At 31.8% G+C, this 23,013-nt stretch overlaps 4 protein-coding genes across 4 annotated transcripts; 1 reads left to right on the forward strand and 3 right to left on the reverse strand.

Moving 5' to 3' along the window:
• The first annotated feature begins 2,080 nt into the window (after positions 1–2,080).
• Positions 2,081–5,185, forward strand: LOC112801891 (actin-1). Its single transcript, XM_025844840.3, has 5 exons — positions 2,081–2,541; positions 3,248–3,323; positions 3,496–3,889; positions 4,132–4,745; positions 4,843–5,185. Exons 2-5 carry the CDS (start codon positions 3,264–3,266, stop codon positions 4,906–4,908), a joined length of 1,134 nt encoding a protein of 377 aa, XP_025700625.1. The 5' UTR covers positions 2,081–2,541; positions 3,248–3,263; the 3' UTR covers positions 4,909–5,185.
• A 6,363-nt stretch (positions 5,186–11,548) lies between these two features.
• LOC112801892 (heavy metal-associated isoprenylated plant protein 21) lies at positions 11,549–12,969 on the reverse strand. The gene is made up of 3 exons (XM_025844841.3): positions 12,825–12,969; positions 12,582–12,657; positions 11,549–11,902 (listed from the first exon to the last, which is right to left on the reverse strand). Exons 1-3 carry the CDS (start codon positions 12,894–12,896, stop codon positions 11,607–11,609), a joined length of 444 nt encoding a protein of 147 aa, XP_025700626.1. The 5' UTR covers positions 12,897–12,969; the 3' UTR covers positions 11,549–11,606.
• Positions 12,970–15,241: 2,272 nt separating this feature from the next.
• On the reverse strand, positions 15,242–17,809 carry LOC112801894 (eukaryotic translation initiation factor 5). Its single transcript, XM_025844844.3, has 2 exons — positions 17,643–17,809; positions 15,242–17,092 (listed from the first exon to the last, which is right to left on the reverse strand). The coding sequence occupies exon 2, from the start codon at positions 16,760–16,762 to the stop codon at positions 15,440–15,442; it is 1,323 nt and encodes a 440-aa protein (XP_025700629.1). The 5' UTR covers positions 16,763–17,092; positions 17,643–17,809; the 3' UTR covers positions 15,242–15,439.
• Positions 17,810–18,412: 603 nt separating this feature from the next.
• LOC112801895 (uncharacterized) lies at positions 18,413–21,880 on the reverse strand. The gene is made up of 10 exons (XM_025844845.3): positions 21,664–21,880; positions 21,452–21,586; positions 21,256–21,358; positions 20,563–20,633; positions 20,354–20,458; positions 19,880–19,913; positions 19,662–19,762; positions 19,454–19,513; positions 19,198–19,398; positions 18,413–18,737 (listed from the first exon to the last, which is right to left on the reverse strand). The coding sequence occupies exons 1-10, from the start codon at positions 21,820–21,822 to the stop codon at positions 18,648–18,650; spliced, it is 1,059 nt and encodes a 352-aa protein (XP_025700630.1). The 5' UTR covers positions 21,823–21,880; the 3' UTR covers positions 18,413–18,647.
• Positions 21,881–23,013: the final 1,133 nt, after the last annotated feature.

The raw sequence follows: 23,013 nt of genomic DNA on the forward strand, positions 1-23,013 counted from the left end.
AATTCAATCGTGTCTGCTTTATAGTTATATTTTACATGTGAAAATATTAGAAATCAAATTTTTTAAGTCAATAATTAGCATATGTATTTTTTATTTTGGACTCTATCTAATAATAATTTAAACTTTTAAATTTTACTCATTCTTTATTTTGTTGGTTAATTTTTTAAAAATTCCTTAACAAATCCTATAGAAGAAAAAAAATAAAGTGACCTTTTTTTGGGAATTTAATGAATAGGGGGGTTTTCTTTGATTTGGGAATAGGATTTATATAACGTAGATGCCAGTTTTAATTGCATAAGGGCCCTTTAGAGTGAATTACGGGCCCTGAATATTTGTTGGGTTTGTCTCGCTTTTACATGAGAAACCCAACATCAATACGTTGACCAAAAATTCCCATAATCAATACGTTGACCAAAAAATCCTAACATCAATTTATTTTCTTGTATCACGTGAAAGTTGAAATCCAACATATATTTTTCGTACATAATAATACTCCTTTGGAGGACAAGAGTTCTTTGTGGAAGAATGTTGATCTGTAGAAAAAAATAGGGGCAAAAAAAATGGAAATCATGTGCTTGAGGAAAACAAGGTAGTAGTTACATGAATGAAATTAATCCCATGAAAATCTGGTGGAGAATATGCATTGGTGGACAGATATCTGTATTCTCAACACCCTTAACATTTCAGCTTTTTAAGCAATTGAAATAAAACTAGAGAATATTTAGGTTTTTGGTTTTACTGTAATAAATGGTAAGGACCTTTTCTAAACATCAAATTTTGTGGCTAATAACATCAAGTATTCCACAACCACAAGGTGGTGCAAAACATTTACTCTGAAGAAAACGATTGTGTACATTGGCTTTAGTCAACTTCTATTGAGCAACGGACCATAGGAAGCTTAGATTTATGGTGATGTATTGACTTATGATTTTATCTCCCAGTCATTTAAATGATGTAATTTTATCATGTGAGAGCATGTATAAACTTGGACCATTTTATTAATCACACTTTCCAGTGGCACATGCCAAAGTTTGGTTCACTTTTTAGTTTTAGAAGCTAAAACTTGAGAGCACTTTTGGAGTGTGGCATATCATAATCTCCAATAAAAATCATGGTTACTCACATTGTAATTGTACCTAAAGCCTGCCATTGTAAGATCAACTAGTCTCAAAACTCAAATGGGTCACATAATTTAGCTTCCTCTCTCTTTCAATCCTTGGCTGGCAACTCTTTAAATCTCACATTACAATGCCCTTTTGACAGAGTGGTATACAACTATTGTGGTTGCTCAATGTGGGGTCCTGTAGCTAACACATTTTTATTGTAAAGTTGCATGATATTAAATTAAAAGCTGAATCAATACACAAAAAAGCTAAGGTTTTTGCATATCCCAAAAGGCTAAAGTCACCATGTCTCTAGAATCTTTGGTGCTCCCCACTCCATAATTAGAGGAAAAAATTCTACCAAAAAAAAACTTCAAAAAAATTATAAATTAAAATTACTGTCAAATAGTTAGCTAATTCACTTGCTTAAATAAATATTCGAAATTCGAATCTCATCATATATACAACAATTTATTAGTCATCGACAAACTCTTAAATAAAATTCAGACTTGCAATAGATTAATTTTTAACCTAGAAGATTAAAAAATACCATAAAAAATTAAATATATATTATTTTTGTTGCTAAAAAAAGGAAGATAGAATGTGGAGTTTTTAATTCTGATATTGAGTTTATAGTAATATTTTTTAATAATATATGAAATTTGATGTGTTTTTTTTTCATATAGAGATCACAAATCTAATCCTCTAATTTGTAAAGTTTATTTTTTTTTAATTTTTAAAATACAAAACTTATTCATTCGATTTGTAAAGTAACATAAAATCAAACGTGTGAATTTTAATTTTGTAAATTTTTTTAAAATACAAATCTGACTCCTAATTTGTAATTACTTTCATATTAAATTAAAACACACCATTTTTTTATAACCGAAAATAATAAAATATTAATTTCCATATTAAAAAAACAGCCTACAAGTTGAGATGCTTTCATATATCTTTTTTATGTCCTTTCTTTTTTGGACATTGGAGAGTAAGAATAGCTTGGGGATGGGTATCATTTTAGTGAAAGCGAGTTGCATTTGGATTTTGTAAAAAAGGAAAATAACAAAATTACTATCTGAAAACTGAAATTAACGTTATCCATTATTTAATATTGGAAGCACCGTTAATTTCTCTTCTCTTTTAGAATTGGAGCATATTAGTTAGGGAGCAAATGAAAACTAAATTATATTAAAAATAAGAATAAAAAAATAGGGAGAAAAGAGTTGTATTGTGTTGTTCCTCCGTTAATTTCTCAAAATTTCTCACTAAATTTAAATAAAGGGAAAAAATGACAAGATGAAATCCAACGGTCCAGATTCACTGTGAAGCTTGTTATATTCAATTGTGTTGTGTGTTTAGGCTCACTCAGAGACTCTCTCTTTCTCTCTCTCACGTTCGCTCTCTCGCTCTCTTCTCTTCTCCTCCGCATTTCCAAAAGGTAATCATCGATCTCTCTGCTCTGAATCTCATTTCATGTCTCGTCGTTTTCTCATTTCAATCCATCGGAAAAACCGTTGTCATTTTCGTGAATCAGCATTCGGTGTTTTTATCTGTTCGTTTAGCATTTTTAGTGCAATGTGCGTGAATCTACGTTTTCAGATTTGGATTTGGATTGGTTAATTAGGTCATAGTTGTTTAGATTTGTTGTGGATGTGACTAGATCTGTCATGTTAGATTGCATTGCGTCATCTTTCTAGGTTGATTTGTAGCTCGAAATCGAGGATCGCATTCTCTGCGTTTGGAATAATGTGACTATGCATTAGAAGAACTGAATGAAAATTGAAATTGGACCTGATTTACATATTATTAATTATTTTGTGGATATTTTTTGAAATCAATATCTCGATAACTGTATCTGATTTGTCTTAATTCGGGAGTGAGTAATTGATGTCTTCTATGTTGATTTTGTTTCTTTTTTTGAAAAAAAAAATGATTCAGTGAAATACGAAAGGGGAAATGTGTAATTGGATGATCGATCACTCATGCATTCTTATTATTTTAATTTAATTTAATTTATTCAAATGAAAAAGAAGGATAAATGCATTATTGGTTGATAGATCACTCATGCATTAGCTTTTCCCAGATGCTAACTTTGTTTGTAGAAATGGTGCATTTGTGTTGATGAATGTTGGTTATTTATGCAGCATATATCATTAAAAGATGGCAGAAGCCGAGGACATTCAACCTCTTGTTTGTGACAATGGAACTGGAATGGTTAAGGTACGATATAGATAAAATTGTGTGTTTGGATTAGCTTATTTTGAAATCCAAACAAGATGGATCTATTTTTCATAATGTTTTTCAAGTTACTCTTTTTTGGGGGCATTAACATTGCTATGGTTAATCCGAGATAAGAATGAGAGAATGGATTTGCAAATGTATCTGTTTTCAGGCAGGGTTTGCTGGAGATGATGCCCCACGTGCTGTGTTTCCCAGTATTGTTGGTCGTCCCCGTCACACTGGTGTGATGGTTGGCATGGGCCAAAAAGATGCTTATGTTGGTGATGAAGCTCAATCCAAGAGAGGTATTTTGACTCTCAAGTATCCAATTGAGCACGGTATTGTTAGCAATTGGGATGATATGGAGAAGATTTGGCATCATACCTTCTACAACGAGCTTCGTGTGGCCCCCGAAGAGCATCCAGTTCTGTTGACTGAGGCTCCTCTTAACCCCAAGGCAAATCGTGAAAAGATGACCCAGATCATGTTTGAGACTTTTAATGCCCCTGCTATGTATGTTGCCATTCAGGCTGTTCTTTCACTGTATGCTAGTGGTCGTACAACTGGTAAGCAATTCTTGAAAATTGTTCGGTTATGATTTGGGTTGGGTTGTTGTATTTTGACTTTTTGAGCATATTTGCAGAGATGAGATTGTGACAAAATGATATGACAACATGCACCTACCATGGGATAAACTTGGTCATAGAAAATTGTTTAAAACTATAAATTTCTTCCTCAACCAAGAGGTGCACCTCTATTGTGGATATATTCATTGTTCCATAAATGATTTTTTTCCTTCTTTTTGCAGGTATTGTGTTGGATTCTGGTGATGGTGTCAGCCACACAGTCCCCATCTATGAGGGTTATGCCCTCCCACATGCTATCCTTCGTCTAGATTTGGCCGGTCGTGACCTGACTGATTTCTTGATGAAGATTCTGACTGAGCGTGGTTACTCATTCACCACCTCAGCAGAGCGTGAAATTGTGAGGGATATGAAGGAAAAGCTGGCTTACATTGCCCTCGACTATGAGCAAGAGCTGGAGACAGCCAAGACCAGCTCCGCAGTGGAGAAGAGCTACGAGTTGCCTGATGGACAGGTCATCACCATTGGCGCTGAGCGTTTCAGGTGTCCGGAGGTCTTGTTCCAACCATCCATGGTGGGTATGGAAGCAGCGGGTATTCATGAGACAACATACAACTCCATCATGAAGTGTGATGTCGACATAAGGAAGGACTTGTATGGTAACATTGTCCTTTCTGGTGGTACAACCATGTTCCCTGGCATTGCTGACAGGATGAGCAAGGAAATCTCCGCATTAGCTCCCAGCAGCATGAAGATTAAGGTGGTAGCACCACCCGAGAGGAAATACAGTGTCTGGATCGGTGGTTCCATCTTGGCATCCCTCAGCACCTTCCAGCAGGTTTGTCCTGTTCTTTGGTTCTTCATTTTTCTCTTTGAGATAAATGCCATTGATGTGTATGATTGCTGAAAAGTGAAAATTTTTCTTTTGATTGCAGATGTGGATTGCAAAGGCTGAGTATGATGAATCTGGACCATCAATTGTTCATAGAAAGTGCTTCTAAGATGTTAAAGGAAGAGAGAGACTGCTGTCTTGTTCCTCAGGAAGAAGTGCCGCTTTGTAACCCTTTTTTTATATTCTAGCTTTTGTTATCCGTTCATGTTATTCTCTGGAGTGGATTTGGAGAAGGCGAGGAGTTGATTTTCAAAATGGTCCAATTCTTTTTAAGTACTGTTATATATTTGATAAGTTCTTTTTTGACATTCATTATGCGTATGAGGTTAGCTGAGACTATCCAGTATCCAATGAACTAAAGCTTGCGTGCCCTCTTTATGCTTAAATTATATCCTCTTCCTTTTTGAGTTTCGTATTTTTCTCTCTTGGCAAGCAAAGGCGATTGGCTAATGGCTATTAGGGCTAAGTTTGATATCATTTCTTCTGTGGTCAATGCACAAATTAAGAAAGTTCAAAATGGAAATGAAATGCTTGCCGACCGTATGTTTATACCTAGTTTCCAAGGGAAGTACATCTGGCAAATAATTTGAATTAAACTATCCCTACCCAAAAATAAAAATAGATTAAAGTATATAGATATTAACTCAGATAACATACAGAGAAATATGAGCTGATTTAATGACCAGAAGAAGTGGCAAACTGTTTCAATTTTGATTTGCTTAAAACAGCCTCCATGCACATTTATTTTTTAAATGACAAGTTACTATGAAAACATAGATGTTGAAATAAAGTTTGAGTGGTTGATTACTCATTTACTGCCATATACAATATACTCAATAGTTTCCTTTAAGAGCTTGAGGGGGAAGCCTATGCTCCACATTGAATGCAAGAAAGGATCATCCAATTTTTTTGGGCTAGTCATACCAACTAACCATTATCCTTATTTGCTACGCCAAGTCTTTATTACACGATTGCTTCACGTAGCACATTATGAACACTAACAGAAGCAAATATGAGTAACTGAGACTACACTCCTACTCAGTTGCTACTTACTAGTGGAGTAAGGTTGAATACCAAATAATACAAAGAGAAAGAAAAAGGAGATTGACAAAGATCTATGCCCTCCAATTTTCAAGCACCTCTCAAGTTTCTGGAAGGATACAACAACACATTTAAGGGCCTTAAAAAAGCACATTACTGTGTCATTCATAATTAAGCCAGAGAACCTACGTGATAGAATTCTGTTAAGTAGATTCTCTAGCTTCATTAATTCAAAGAAAAAGAAATTAGAACAACACCAGTCTCGGAAAAAAAAAATAGAATAAAGCTATGTATATCCAAATAAAACAATTATGTATGATTTTATTTTTTATATTAAAAGATTTAGATAAATTTAACGCCGATCATTCTACCAGAATTAGAATATACTTCTTTTATGTACTTACGAGAATCATCTATCAAAATGATTTGTATGACAAGGTGAGAATCAAATTTATCTCCTTATGAGATTCAAATCTATTCCTTACCAAGCTTTTCAATTTTTTTTTTTTGGGTGGATACTATGTATCACATATTTTAAAATTGATTGATCAGTACTCCAATACACATGGGCTCTTTTAGGTTTCAAACTTTATTGCCATTAATGTAAATATTTTTAGAAAAAAGAATAGGTAACATCAAATGAGTAGTTCCTAAAATGTTAATATGAATAGATAAAGATAGGTGAGCATGGAATAGCATGTGCAACCATGGAAATGCCCCCATTAAAACAACAAGTGTTGGGGACCGCATGCATAATGGTGATGCTCTCAATCTCATAACACCCATTTTCCATTTATTTTCAAATTCGTTAATTAGTTGCATAGGATTGCTACATTGAAGAATCTTATATACTAATGACTACTACTTATAATGGATTATATTCACTTATTCTGTTCTTCAGAGGAGACAAATTGTTTTGGGGAAATTAGGAAATCAAATTCTTGTTCACATGGATGAAGCATTCTGGGAAAATAGTGGATTTGGGCTGTTTGGGTTGCTTATTTGCCCACAAGTTTTGTTTTTTCAAAATGCAAAAAACAGTTCTTGTTTTTGTTTCTTATGAAGCCCGTTTAGTACCATAATGCTATTGGTATTTTAAATTATTATTATTATGATCCAGCAGGGTAGCTCTATAATTGCCAGGCCCAATTAATTTCTGCTTGGGAAAAATCTAGAGTGGTTGCAATGTAACATTTAATTTTTAGACACTTGCATAAAATGGTTTAACGAATTTTAGATGGCAGCCGAGGCCTTGGATCAGTGGCAGCATCATCTGCCTCGCTGGGAGCTGCACCCGGGTTCGAATCCTCAGTGAGGAATATAGAACCCATGTTAGTAATACCCATGTAGTGTGTGTGAGTGTGTTGTGTGAGTGTGTAATACATGGGTGTAATGCCTAGGATTGGGGGTTGTCCAATCCACTTGACCAAAAAAAAAAAAAAACGAATTTTAGATGGGATACTTTTGTTAAGTTAATTATGTGAATCATCGTTTTTGAATTGGTCAAATTTAAATTAAAATGTCACATTTTCATCTACCTTAATTTATAGGCTTCAATATTAGAAAAAGTTTAGGTGATTACTAAGTACTAACACATTACTGTATTTGCCATGTTAATTGTTCAGTGATCTAAATAATGACATTAATACGTAATCTATTAATATCTTATTTGTGGTGTAATATAAAGGACGGAGCTACTTAATAATTTTGATACGTGTTAATTAAGTATTTAACTTTTCATGTGTATCTAGTTTTTTCCCCTTATTTTCATGGATTCTCAGTTTTTTAAGTAAGTTCTTTTTTTTTTTTTTTTATAACAAATTATTACGGGCCAAAGTTGGCACTAGGTATCGTTCGTGGGGACCTAGTAACTTTTAATGTTTAATCAATTATTCAGATTGCAAATGGAAACAAACCGAAAGTGATGACTAAATTGAAATAAATTCTTTGGTTAAAAAGAACACTGTATGCCCCACCTTTATACACAACATGTTTATGGTTCAATAATTCACAGCCGAATTCTGATGGTATATTTTATTATTGTGTTTAATTTGAAGTTTTTCCTTGATATATTCTCAGTTTTCACCATGTATGTATTGTAAAAGAAAATAAAATATACCATCAAGTTTTTGTTGGTTTAAGTTGTTTAAAACTTATTTTCTTTTAGTAGTTAAATTAAATCTTCTAAACTGACACTTTCCATACACACATAGCTGAAAGTATTACATATGATTTATATTTTCTTTTTTCTTTTGGGCGGTGAATTTCATAAATAAACACATCTTGTTAATAATTCAGAAAGAAGATAGAGTTGACAATGTAGTTAACATTAAAAAAAATAATAAGGATCTTAAAAGATGAATAGTGAAATCTAAGTTGTATAGTTTAAAACTTTAAATTGTTACCTTTGTATCAAGGGTCTTAAAAAAAAATCACTTTAACTCCTTTATAGGAGAAGCTTCTTTTTTTACAATAATAGTAATGATAAGCCTTTGATTTGGTCCATTTTAAACCCTAAGGGGCGCTGATCCTTATCATAGTGATTCATATATCCCAACCTTTTGGCATTTGTTATATCAATAAAGCAAGCATGCGTCCCATCTTTATAATTATGCAATAATGCAACACCTGTATATGAAATTATATTTAATTCATGTTTACTGTTAATAAAAAGTTGTTACATAAATATCTAGTTAAATATTGTTATATAATAAATGTATTTAATTTAATTATCTATTATCTTCAAAGTTTTATACACCATTAATGTACAAATTATTTATTGTGTTTTGTCATTAAAAATATAATTATTTCAATTTTAATAATATTCATCATATGAATAATCATTAAAAAGTAATTTTAATTAAATGATTATATAAAATATTTTATACATAATTTATCAAAATTAATTAGGATTTTTCTTACTCTTGAGTAAATAATGACTAATTAAGTTTTATCCAATATATTTACTAAAAGTGTATAGTAACCAATTAACTGGAAATTATTATATGTATGTATAGCGGCGGATTAGTTGATTATTGATTGTGCAAAGAGTATATAAAAAGGTAGAGGATAATATAGTTGTTTATTTCAAAAAGATATGAAATGATTATTTATACACCAGATTCAAAATACACTAAGCCTGCCTCTTGTTAACAAAATAAATAAATTATTAATAAAAGTGAAATCAAGATTTGTAGCTAGGGATGTGTGTGATGTTGGCTGATGATAGCTACGTCATTCCAATATCAAATAAAGCCTAAATTTATGGAAGCTTGTTCTAAAATTATCTTCAACTTGCATTGTTTGGAGAACTAATTGGCGGGGCCTCTGAATAATTAGTTTTATTGGTGGAGCTATTTAATTTGGGAAATGGTTCTTAGATATTCAATTTTTTTTTTATATTTTGCCAAAATTTAAAATTCATTTTTAAAATTTTTATTGGTTATCTAATGGGATGGATTGTGATTTAGCTTTTTCTTATGATATTTAGTTAAAAGTAAATAATTCTGCTAATTTTTATTTGTGACTGTGTTTAATAAAAATATCTTTGTAGATATATTCAATAGAAATGTTTTTTTATAGCTATGTCTAATAAAAATATCTTTATAGATGTGTCTCCTTATACATATTAATACTAATAATTGTAATTAAAATATAATAATAAATTATTATTGAGAATAAGTTGGCAGATAGATAATATATTGGCACTTTATATTTTTCCTATGATATTATATGTAAATTAAATAGAAAAGCTAAGTTAGCAACTTAATTATGTACAATAATTGTCCATTGCATGTCACATGAAGCGATTTATTTGTACTGGTCTTTACATGCATAATAGAATTCTATATATAGGTTATTGTGATATGATTTATGAAATTACAAACAAAATTATACGGATCTCCTACATAGATCTCTGAAAAGCCTCTTCATAGGGTTACTTATTAGAGAGATTGATATTCTGAAAGACACAGACAAATAGAGCAATTATGATTTATGAAGAATAGTATTTTACTACTTTGTTACTTTTATTGTTGGTTCTTCTTATTGGCTCCAATAAATTAAGCTATGAATATAGGACAAGTTGCTGTTTTCATTCTTATTTGTCAATTATGTCTTGTTACTAGTACTGCTCACTTTGTGTGTTGAGTTCTTACTATATTAGTTTACCCAATTAATTAATATCTAGCTACCCATACATGTGACTAGGGTTTCTCATGGTGAATGTAAATTATGTATTATATTTTATGATAAATTATTATTTTAGTTTCTAATATTTAAGTTAAATTTTAATTTTGTTATTAATTTTTAAAATTTTTTATTTTTATTTTAAATATTTTATTTTATACTATTTTAATTTACTAATAAAAATAATTTGTTCTTTTAAAAATATGATTTCTTCCAAATGAGAGTGACAGAAGAATAAAAAATAATAATAACAAAGGAAGAAGTTAATTGTGATAAAAAGATAAAAATAAAATGAAATAAAATATTTGAAAAACAAAATAAAAGATAAGATATTCTAAATGTTTGAGAAAAAAAAATTAAAACTTAATCTAAACTAAAGTAGTAGTACCTATATTTCTATGTTGATGGTCATAAATATATAAGAATGCTATCTCATCAGCGTTTTATATATTAACTACACAAGCACAATTATTGAGCATGTATATACAGCTAGCTAGCATGGAACATCAAAGTTTTTGTTTCTCTCTTAAAAGTGAAACCATGGTTGAAACTTGACACTAACTAGTCACATTCAATGACATGAACACATTCATGCATGGACTCTTCTCCATACATGCATCATACACCATTTGAAATTGACACAACAAAGTAGCATAAACTAAAAATCAATATGATTTCAAACTTTGAATGTTGTGGTCTGAAGAGTTCACATATACAACAACATTATTTAGGGTTCCTCATGCATACTGTTGGTATTCTAATTGGAGATGCAACAATAAGTTTAGGCATTCTTATATTTATTTATATGGCATGTTTAGCCCTTAATAATGATTTGTTTTTACCCTCCTTTACTATGGTTACGTTACAGATTTATATCAATGGTTAGTCGTTATAGTTTTAACAAATTTTTAATTAAATTTTTATACATATTTTTTTTAATTAAATTTTTATATTATTTTTAATTTTATAATTAGATATTTTTTAGTGTAAAATATGTTAGAGTTAAATAAATATTTATTCGTAAATTAAAGGTATTTATAACTAAAAATCTATTAAATTTTTAACCATATATATTTTAAGAGAAATATTATATTAATTTTAACATTTTTGACATGAAAATTTACTTAATTATAAAATTAAAAGCAGTATAAAGACTCAATTAAAAAAAGTATAAAGATCTAATAAAAAATTTGGTAAAACTATAGAAATTAACAAGAATAATAATTAAACCTTTAATTTTTATATATTATTCGGTGTAAGAATATTTTTTTTACTAATAACCAATAATGCATTATCGATCACATCAGGAGAAGTAACTAATTTTTAAATTTATTACTTCAAAAATAAATCGCATAAATATTATTGAAAAAGATTTTACACGTCAATACATTAAAATTATTTTTTTTTAATTTCTAAAAAAATATATAACACTAATGTATCTCTTTTTGTAAACATTATATGCTATGAAGCCAATTTAAGCAGCGTTGTTGCACAGTAACATCATACAAATTAAGATGAAATGAGTGTAATAATTTTGTCTTATAACAATATTATTAATATTAATTAGATATATGAGGATTACATGATAGAGCATGCATGGACATTTTCATCACTGAAAAAGTCAGCAACTTTGTCTTGAGGATCATGAGAAGAAGGAAAAGCTTGATCAACATTGCGGACATAGCCAGAAGGAGCCCTTTTGGAATAGGCACCGGTGGCATAAGGATAAGAAACAAGGTGCTGCTCCACATATGGCCAGAACTTTGCTCTTACTTTTCCGGTGCTCCTCACTCTCTTTAACACCTTGTTTGGATCTACATATCCACTCACTACCACATGGCTTTCTTCTCTGTTCACTTCCACTGATTTTACTCCTGCCATATATTCATTATATGCTAATCATAATAACTAATTATGCATTAAAACATCATTATTTATAGAAATTTGCTAATCTATACAAGTCTATTATGGGTAGTTTAACATGCTACACCTTTTTTTTAATATCTATCATAAAATTATTTATTCTAAAAATTTTAATTTATAAAAAAAATATATCAATAAATGGTTAAGTACGTATTTCGGTTAAATTTATAATTTTGATGGTATTCATATAGTTTTTATTTTTTATTTTTTTTTATAATTTTAGTAAGTGTTTAAGAATTCAAATAAAATTAATATTAATTTAAAAATATTAGGATATAACATTAATTTTTGGTGTCACGAAAAAATTAAAAAACAATATTAAAATTTTGATGCTGAAAATGAAAGAGAAAAAAAAATCCATCGTATAACATGTTAGGTTAATGTCATTATAATAAATATATTAACATGTAGTTTTATAACCAAGTTATAGAACTATATAAAAAGTAATCATCTCAAAAACAATCATGTTATTTTTAACTTTAACCTGTTATATATAGATTAGTAAAAAGAAAAATAAAAAAGTTGAATATTTGATGATATCAGAAGTATATAATACAATAAATGCTCCTGCATCTGCATGGCTTCTTGTCATGCAATGCAAACAAGTTTGAAGAGAACATAGAATGGAACCTTTCATTGAAGTAACTGCATTTCTGACTCTTCTTTCACAACCATCACAGTCCATTTTCACTTTGATCTCAACAGTCTGAAACATATAATAGTTATATATTATAAGAAAAAAATCATAACAACTCATCATGCTTTAGGGAAAAAAAAGAAGTGAAGGAAATTAAGAAGAAAATGCAAAGCTAAAGGGAAATTAAAGATTTTTATTTATTGGGGTGTATTATTTGATGAGTTTTGGTAGCATACCTGCATTGCTTTGTGCTTGGACCTAGTGGTGGTTACAGTGCAAAAGTTAGAGAGGTAATCAAGTGCACCCATTTTTCTTTCTTTTCAATTCCTTCCACAAATGAAAAAGCAAAGCAATAATAATAAGGAAGGGGGAGAGTGGTGTGTTTATATTTATAGGAGGCAAAAAGGGGTTTCATGAATATAATAAAATTATATTATTGTAAATAAACCCTGAATTATTGATGGGGACATATATGTCCCTATGCGCATATTCTAAGGTATGTGTTTCCAGATAATATAATATATAATATATAATGAATTATGAGACTCTTGGCCCTATCTTTACATCATATTCATTCATTTTTTTTAATATGTAGAAATTAAATCTGTATTTCAAAATTTTTTTAAAAGTAATTTTGTGTTGTCTTTCATTATTTTTGTTCAATGAGAGTGTCTTTATTTTCTTCTCTATAATAATTCAACAGGTATACATATTAAACTTATATACTCTCTTTTTCGAAAATGTTTGATAACCAAAGAAAATCAGTAAAAAACAGTCATAATTTACTTTATTTAGTATTCATTAATTGTCGCAACAATTAATGAATATTAAATAAGGCAAGTTTTGACTGGTTTTCTTAATGAATCCCAAAATTAGTTTAAACTTTTTAGAATGAATGATTTCATGACATGAGATATTTATTATCCCTACTCCCTACGAGGACTCTACATAATAAGATCATTATGTAATACTCCCCGCTAATAATCAACCGTACCATTCCACTACAAATTACAAAATTAGTTTTTAGAGTATGCTAAAATTGAATTCTTTTATTTTCTCTATCGATGTTTTTATTATATTAATTTTTTAAGCTATAACATAAATAAAGATAAGTAGATTAATTGGCACGTGTAATTAAAGTTGAATTGAAGTGATACTAATTAACCAAGATTTCACATAATTAATAAGAAACGGTTCGATAATTTAACTAAATTATTTCGCATATATTCATATCTCAATTATTGTTTTTATATGAAAATATTTTCATACGAATAATAATTGCTTTAATCTTTTACAGATATTTCCATTTTATTTTCCTTCATTATTATATGTGTGCAAAACCTCTTTTAAAAAGCAACCTAGTATGAATGTAAGTTATTCTACATGGCCGAAATTGAGAACTATAATCAATGCTATCTATTATGAAATTTTGAGATATGATTTAAAATACTATCAAGAAAGAAGAAATTAAAAACCAGAGCGGCGTAACGGCAAAAAACCACAAATAGTTGTTGATGGAGTGGATATGGATATGAATATAATGTAATTACTTTAATTTCCACAATAAGGATAAATATTGATATTGATTATTGTTATTGATCCATCACCGTCCCACCTTCAACGTAAATAGTAGAATATATAATTGTGACCCTATTTATTATGTTTTGTTACTTTCCTTTGAGCACTTAAATAATATGAGAGTTGTGCAACTCTAGTCCATGATCACACATATCTTGGTTGACTTGTTTGGTGTTTGATTTTTCTTCTTTGGCATTTGGGCAGGTGGATGATTTTCATGGAATTAATATCTTTGCACAGATTAATATTGCTTGTCTATAATACTAATGGACTTAGAGATGCCTTTCTAATAAAGAAAATTAAAAGCTGTTTATTGATGGTTAGTTATACATAATATCATACAAAATTGAACGAAGAATGGGGAAAAAAGATAAATGAACTAAACCGGCAGAACATAATTTGAAGTAGTTTCTGGCTCCCCAACCCATTCCAAAAAGATGCTGCAAGAAATGTTGATTAACCTGCATTTCTTGTACTTCAGAAACATTAGAGGCAATTAAAAGTTTTTGCCATGCTGGGCCTAGTTGGGCTACTTTCGTCTTTCATATTGTTTTCTATCTATATCTACAACAAGACCATGGAAAAAAAAAAGGGAATACCCTGAGCAAGGGGAGAGAGTAGGCATTGAGTGTCTCACGTTGATTTTGTTTTCTCTTTGGTTTATATCTTTCGTATATATTTTTTATAATTTAAAAGATAAATTTTGTATTTTTCTTACTTTTTATTAATAACTTTTAATAGGTTTGGGTAATGTTATAAGGTGTTTTTTTGGGTTATTAGGCCTTTTTGTTGTGACCCACATTGTAGTTGGCTGAATTAGTTGGTCCCCCTAATTAGTTTCTAGACTTTCTCTTTTTTATATCTTTTGGAGTCAACAATGCTGATTTGTTGTCTGCTGGAAAATCGCATCTCCGTTTCTTCGTATTTCTAACCTAAACTATACACTAGTTTCTTTCTTATCAGAGTTTTCAATCAAGTCTTCAACTCTTCCAAGGTTTGCTAAAAGTGAGTTATAGGATTATCTTTTGCAAGTACACGTAGAGATAAAAACAATTAAGCAAACGCATACATAAGGTGATAAGCAACCAAAATATAGAATAACATTATGATAGAAGAATATCCAGTATTGGCTCACAATGACTATTTAAATGATCAAATCCACAAAGACAAGCACACATAAACCACGACACAATAGAACACACTGCAACTAGACCCTTTATTTGAAATCAATGACATAAGCAATGAAACAGGAACACAATGCAATTAAAGCATGTCATTCTTCCTCTGACTCTGATTCCGCACTTTGAAGCCAATCAATGAAGGGTTTGGCATTCTTCCATATCTTAGAGTCCTTGTTAACGCCCTTCGTCCCAACTTGATACCACTGCAATACGTTCTCTTCCTCCAGTACATCAGCATCATACAGAGCCTTCAAAATAAGGGCAACTTCCTTCAGAGCACTGGAAGTAGACTTCATACAGAAAGCCTCAATTGCACCAAGCAACAGTAACTGTGATCCTTCCTCCATAGAGACTGCAGCGGCAAGGTAACTCTTCTTCTTGATCACTTCCTTTCCAAATCCTTTCTCGATGCCCTCAAATAAGGCCTCAAATAGAGCATTTGTCTTGTCTTGAGCAGATGCAGGAAGTGCTGCCAGATGAGACTGCAAATCCTTTGCCCCAACACCTTTATTCAGAATTGCCTTCACTTCAACAAGTGTACTATAGTTAGGTGAGTCACCATTTTGAGAACCATTGCTTGCCTTGGTTGCTATTTTTCCATTCTTCTCCGGCTCATTTGTGGAGAGCATGACCATATCAGCTGTTACAGCACTTAGCTGTTCTTGAATGCGTTGGTGAGCAGCCTCTAGTGATGTATCTGTTTGCCATTGGATGTCATCATCGCCATCTTCCTGAGAAGCATCTTCTTTCTCATCCACTTGACTGTGAGTAGGAGATACATGGTCATCGTCGGAGGCACTTGCTTTCTTCTTAGTGGATGGCTTTGTAGAGCCATCCTTCACGGTAGATGAGCCTTTCTTCTTAACCTCCTTTTTGATTTTCTTCTGCTCCTCATCAGCCATCTCACCTTCCTTCAATCTCTCCTTCTCAGCTCTTCTCATGGCCTTCTTGTCTTTGGATCCTTTCTTTGTTTCCGGAGGGTTCTTCAGAATAAACGTAGTCAGCTTGTCCCTCATATCCACATCCGACACAAAACCACAGGCAGCACATTTCAGCTGGATCATTTGGCTCTTGGTAATCAATATCTCCGTTTCGGGGTTTCCACAACCATAACATTGAACAAATTTCTTGATGAAGTTCTCAAGAAGGCCAGCAAGTTTTGCAGTGTCGTGCGCTCCATTAACATGAGAAGTACCAGATTTCTCATCAAACTTTGACTGGGCTCCAAGTTCACACCCAAAGTACTTGGTTGTGTAAGAGGCTGGCCTTGCCAATGCCTTGGCAATATCAACCATATTGACAATATTTGTCTTGATGCCATTCCCTCTACCCTCGATTTTGGTAATCATTTTGGGCATCTTATACCTATAGAAGGCATCATCACTGTTTGCAGCACCAATGTTCTGTAAGGCCATGATGAAAAGTTGAAAAGATGGATAAACAAACAATTAGGTTGCAAAAGTTGGAATTCCAAGTATGATGGCCAGTGGCTTGTTATCAGAGGGATCTTCTTTGTGCAATCAGAGAAAGCTGCCAACAACGTACTTCCTGTTGTTCCCTGTGCAGCTCGCAATGCATACAGCTTGATCTTGTTGACAATGTGGGCTTATTCTTTTTTCTTGAAGAAGAAAAACGTTCTCCTAGCAATTCAATTGCTCCCAAATGGGTAATGGCCCGTTCAAACATGAAAGAGTTCAACGTGACACCTTCCACCTTGGAATCTGCTATCGCAGAATGCAGGAGTCCTATGCCAAATTACAAGGCCAATATACATAATGTCAATAATTAATACCTAAAGTATGTTGCTATCTCAACTCAATTCGGATTTCACTTTGCATAGCTCCAAACCATGGTTAACTTTTTCTCAACAGAACGGTTTGGTGCTAAGCAAAACGAAAGCCAAACGTTCTATCAAACAGATAAGCCACAATAGATACTAATTATTAATATTAATTATTAACACAACTGCAAAGTAATTAACAAAAGAAACAAGCAATCATTATAATCTATACATGTTTTCATCGAATTAAAAAAAAAAAACTAAACTAACTAGATAACATACAGATCGTTGAAATAGATAAATCGAGAAACATAAGACATGCTAAGAAGATTATTATTCTGAACCGAAACGGATCGCATCAAAGTCAATAACGTAAAGAGATGAATATTAATGATGATCATTGATGAATAATGACGAACTATGTGACTTCAATTAGATCTAGGCATAGGAAATAGAACGAAGAAAAACAGCGATGGAATTGAATGAAAAAGAGAGAGAAAGGGAACTAGGGTTACCTGCAAGGCTGAGAGGAGATCGAAGAGAGAGAGAGAGAGAAGAGAGAAGGGTTCAGAGAAAAACGGAGAGAAGTTGCTGCGCCTCAAATCAATAAACAAAGAATGAATGCAACACACGCCTACGTCTCCTTTTTATAGGTCTCTCCGAGTTAACAACTTGAGATTTTTCATCTTTATTTTTTTAAAAATCTTATAAAATCTTTATCATATCTATAAAAATCTTATCTTTAATATTGTGTAATTTTAAATTATCTCTAATATGATCATATATAATCAAGTATTTGTATAATGTCTTACATAAAAATACGTACAATTACAATTATCGCGATTTAGTTAGGGGGTTTCAGTGTTTCACTTTAAATAACAATTAACAACTCAATTAGGCTTAGATTTTATCTACATGAAATTTAATGTCATAACAGCCCTAACAACCTAACTATGATAGTTACCCCCCACATTATATTAGCTAAAATTAGTTACAATGCTTAAAAGTTGAAGCTAAGTAGTTGAATTGATTAAGCAACTACTGACAATTAATCCATACTTCCGTATTTAATACCTTATTGTCATTTAGTTTAAGTGTTTAACAAATCAAAAAAGCAAGATAAAACATCAACGGAAAGTTAAAAAAGTTTATAACTAATTGATTGTACTTATAAATATTTATGGCAATGAAGTTTCTTGCTTTGTTGGATAACTACATTAACTAACTCAAATTTATTAAATTTTGAGGGAACTTAACATCTAAGTTAATATAATATAAAATAAAATAAAAACTCAAAAAGTGACCATCATCATGGTATAAAGGGTGTATACTTTAAATTACAGATACAAAAAAAAATTATGCTAAGTTGCGAAGCTCACTTCCTAAAGAGAATCACAGATGTTGAAAGTTTCTTATACATAATAAATCATACAAAAAATGGACAAAGAAGAAAAAATAATTTCACTAAAAGAAAATGAATCAATTTTCCTAAACAACCTTGTGTGTGACAAAACCATGTCTCATAATTTCTTTAGCTTCTGGCCCCTCAGTCCATTCCAAAAAGCAGCTGCAGTTACTACCTTTTTCCCTGGAAGTTGAAGTTCCAACACCTGAAGGGTACAACATCACTGAATTCAGAATGAAGATGTTGAATTTGAGGGTATATTTGATTGCAGACACAAAGATATGCTAAATTTGTGTGAAAAAGTGCATTTTCATATTATAAAACAGCAGTATTTCCTCAATGCTTGTTAATCATGAAATGAAGAAAAGAACATTACAGTATCTTCAGAAGTTTCAATATATAAAGAATTACTAAATTAGAGAGATTCTGTGTTGAGACATTACCATTACATCCAACACTAATTGTTATTGTAAAGTGTATATTGTTTTTATTAGTCTTAAGATGCAACATAGTGCGATATGACTGAAATTTCCTCAAATAGCAACTTGTTTATCAGCGCTCATGAATGAACTATACTAAATATTGCATTGCGATTTTCCTATTAAAGAAGATATAAAGTAAAGCAGCTTCCGCTAAGAAACTTCAATCATGATTGCGAGACATACCTCAAGGTTGGTGCCCTTTCCACATGGAAACACCAATGCCCCCTCGACAAATGCAATGTCATCTGCTTCATTGGACGGTACGCTTTCGTGACTGTGAACTCGGGTGGTTATAATTTTCATATCCAAAGTTTTCTGTTCACCATTTTTCTCCACTACTTGAACTTTTGCTCTTGTTCCCGGCCATCCTGAAAACGCACGAACCTAAAATTGTTTTATGTCACAACTGCAACAGTTCAATTAAGATCATGAAGATTACCTTATTATGTAGAACCGATGCTTCTTGATCAAAGACTAGCCACGACTCATCTTGGCTTATCTGCATAAAGTAGAAAAACCAGAATAAGAGGGATATCTTATACGCAACATCAAAATAAAGCCGATGAATCCTATATTATCTGATATAATATCGATGGCACAACTCATATCTATTTCGGACCAAGTAACAGAAGCAGGACTAACACTACCTTTGGAGCCAGTGTAGCCTTGGAATGATCTTGAGGTTGTGCATTAACACTTGCTGATCCATCAAATATGGAAGGAAGTTCCCTAATCAGAAGTTCGGAACCTGTTTCATCAAATGAAGATATGAATTCATTCGGTAACCAAAACTTGCAAATGTCTGAATAAGAATAATCACTACAGCATAGGAAAAATGATCAGTGGAATGCAAAGCATAACTTGCCTTTATAAAAGAGGAGCTCAAGCAAATTGGGTGCCTACATAGATATCTAAAGATTTGTCAAAAGCAAGGAGAAAAAAAGCAGTAGCTGCCTTGTACCACAATGACTGGACAAAAACAATACAGCTACAAATAGGAACAACATGAAAATATTACAGTGTACTTTTTGTATATATGTTTGTGTATTTCTGTCAATATAAACTTAGCAAGTTTCATCAGTAGAAAATGTGAAGGCCTAAATAAAACTTACTATATGTTCTAATTTAATATGGTAAAAGAGCAAATAACAAATACCATGAACATAATATGCACCAGCATCCAGTATTTCTCACTGAAACCAACTGCTAAAGCTCTCAAAACAACTAGGCCTAAAGATATTAAATATAAGGGCATTAATCTTTTCCAGAGATAAAGTAATAAGCTCATGGGATCACATTGACAACTTTTGTAGCACAAAGAGAAGCCAGAAAACCATACCTTTATTTGATCATCAACTTCAACGGTTTCGCTAGCAATAATAGGTCCAGCATCCAGTTCACGGACAGTGAATGCTAATGATACTCCAGTTTCTTTAACACCATCCTAGTACAAAGACAACACATAGAACCAAAAACAGATTTTGTGAAATAAAGGAAGTAATTGTATTCGGAACTGGAGTATTGAACAAAATTGACACAAAGAAAAACCTGTAATGCTCTTTGAACAGGTGCAGCACCACGATACAGTGGCAACAGGCTAGGATGAATATTGACAGTTCCTGAGATATTTGCAAGTGTAATTCAGAAACACTTATGTTTATCAGACCTCAAATCCATTCAATGTCAGCTATAAATTGTTCAAGTAACTTTATTTTGGACGTTTCCCAATTAAAATGTAAAGAGAGGTTCATGATCTACAAATTACTGGTAAATTGGTATCACAAACATCAAGTCTTATAACTTAACAAAGCCTTTTCTGGGGTCGGCTACATGGATCAAAGACATCATTGCATCGTGTCCATGCATTGGGATACAACGAAATTTTACGTTGGCTATCACAGGCCTAACAACCCTAGTACCCTACATAGATCCAAAGACGTTATTCTATCATGTCCATGCATTGGAATGCGACATAGTTTTACGTTAGCAGTTGCAACTCGCAAGCTTAACAATCCTACTCATTCATCCAGGCTTGAGACCGGCCTATGTAAACATAGACCGGGTAGCATCAAGTCTTATACACCAAAAAAAAAAGGTGCTAGGAATCCTAATAATTTAACAATTAAATGCAAATTGAAATGGCCCATGGAGCTAATGACTCATACTCATAATCAGACACAAAATAAAGTCAATGGCACCATGGCAGCAGCAAATAAATTAAAATAAAAGAAAAAAACAAACCCAATGCCGGAATATCTAGAAACTTGGTAGGCAAAATGTTCCCATACGCGGCGGTAACACATAGCTCCGGCTGTAAAGCTTTCAAATTCGACAAGAAAGCATCCTGTATTAAAGTAATAAACAATGCCTAATTATTTTGGCAAAAAAAGGGAGCAATACAATAAACAGTTAGTTAGAGAGTTAGTTAGTTAGTTACCTCTCCGGCTCGTTCAGGGGTGAAGATGAGATCGGAAGAGAAGCCTCTATCAAGAGCATAACTGGCCAATGGAGAGGGCATCAGTTTCTTACCCCTATCCCTTCTAGCAGCTGGCTGAGTAACAATAGCTGCAACCTAAACAACAATAACTATTACTACCGATGAAATAGTAATAGAATATGGAAGAATGAAGAAGATTTGGGGAGGAGTACCTGGAATGAAGAATGAGGGGAAGAAGAAGCATTGAGGAGGGCATCGAGGACAATAGCTGAGACCTGAGGTGCTCCCAAGAGAACGAGGGGCTTCTTGTTGGAAGAAAATGTGAGAGAGGGTGTAGGAGTGCTCTGTAGGCAGCATAATCGTCGAAACATTGTGTTTCTGAGTGAGAACGAGGTGGGGGTGCAAAAGCCACAAGGCTCAAGGCTAATCCATCTCGGGTGTTCAAGTGAGTACAAAAACATATTGTGCTGGCCTGCTGGGCCTTGTTGGGCCAGGGCTACTTACTTTTATTGAGGTTGTGGTGCATCCTAATTCGACTAAATTTTTAAAGGTAAAAGCTATGGTGTGTTTAAGTTACTGAAAAAAATAAATAAATAATATTTAATAAATTTTATATGATTTATTTTTTATTTTAAAAGAGAAGTTAGGCAATTTAGGTATTATAATAAAAGTACTATAGTACTCACCATTTTTAAAGTAGTTTTTAAAATTTTTTATTTTTATTATTTTAATTTTTTAAATTCAAAATTTATAGTACTGGTATTTGAGATTTAGTTTTGAGTCCTATGTTAGTTTTTACTACACTCTTTCTAACACTGAATTAGCGAATAAAGTACTGAATTGACTCTAACTTGCCACATTAGACACAGAATTAAACGACTTTGTTATATTTTGGCGTTTAAACAAGAAAAAAAAACAAAAAAACAAAGAAGAGTTTATATGATGTGCAAACTGTTTTATTTCTCCTTATCCTCCATAACGAAACGACATTATTTAGCTCTGTGTTTAATATGGTAAGTCAGAGTTAGCTTGCATTTCATTCGTTGATTCAATATAAAAAAGAATTCATGGACTAATATGGTACCTAAAATTCGATTTCAAAAACTAGTATAACAAATTTTGAATCTGAAAAACTAAAATAATAACAAATGTAAATGAAATATACCACTATAAAAATTTAGTTAAGCTAATTCATTCAATTTTATTTTTAAGAGTTCATGATATGAAGACCAAAGAAAAGGAAAAGGTATATGTTGATATTTCTGATATTTTAGAAGAAGAGTAAAGTATCGTTTTTGTTCTCAACGTTTGGGAGTAAGTTTTAAAGTTGTCCCTAGCATTTGAATTGTCCTATAAGTCCCTAACGTTTCAAAATTGACTTAATGTTATCCCCATTAGGAATCTGTTAACGGCGGCAGACATTTTGAAACTAGGAACTTAGATAGGATGAAAACGTTGGGGACAAAAATAATATATAGAAATAAATTTAATTTTATCCTTTACCAATATCAATCTTTTACGGTACATAATTATTCAATTATTTTTTAATCACATTTAAGTAA

Source organism: Arachis hypogaea, chromosome 5 (genome assembly GCF_003086295.3).
Source record: "Arachis hypogaea cultivar Tifrunner chromosome 5, arahy.Tifrunner.gnm2.J5K5, whole genome shotgun sequence".
Classification (NCBI taxonomy): Eukaryota; Viridiplantae; Streptophyta; class Magnoliopsida; order Fabales; family Fabaceae; genus Arachis; species Arachis hypogaea.

Coding starts and splice junctions, on each gene's coding strand:
- LOC112801891 (XM_025844840.3), top strand. CDS start 3,264: ATGGCAGAAGCCGAGGACATTCAACCTCTTGTTTGTGACAATGGAACT. Junction 3,324..3,495: donor ATGGAACTGGAATGGTTAAG/GTACGATATAGA, acceptor ATCTGTTTTCAG/GCAGGGTTTGCTGGAGATGA. Junction 4,746..4,842: donor CCCTCAGCACCTTCCAGCAG/GTTTGTCCTGTT, acceptor TTTTGATTGCAG/ATGTGGATTGCAAAGGCTGA.
- LOC112801892 (XM_025844841.3), bottom strand. CDS start 12,896: ATGGGTGCACTTGATTACCTCTCTAACTTTTGCACTGTAACCACCACT. Junction 12,658..12,824: donor CCAAGCACAAAGCAATGCAG/GTATGCTACCAA, acceptor TATATGTTTCAG/ACTGTTGAGATCAAAGTGAA. Junction 11,903..12,581: donor TGCAGTTACTTCAATGAAAG/GTTCCATTCTAT, acceptor AATATATGGCAG/GAGTAAAATCAGTGGAAGTG.
- LOC112801894 (XM_025844844.3), bottom strand. CDS start 16,762: ATGGCCTTACAGAACATTGGTGCTGCAAACAGTGATGATGCCTTCTAT.
- LOC112801895 (XM_025844845.3), bottom strand. CDS start 21,822: ATGTTTCGACGATTATGCTGCCTACAGAGCACTCCTACACCCTCTCTC. Junction 19,763..19,879: donor TGAGCTCCTCTTTTATAAAG/GCAAGTTATGCT, acceptor TTGATGAAACAG/GTTCCGAACTTCTGATTAGG. Junction 18,738..19,197: donor GAAAGGGCACCAACCTTGAG/GTATGTCTCGCA, acceptor TGTACCCTTCAG/GTGTTGGAACTTCAACTTCC.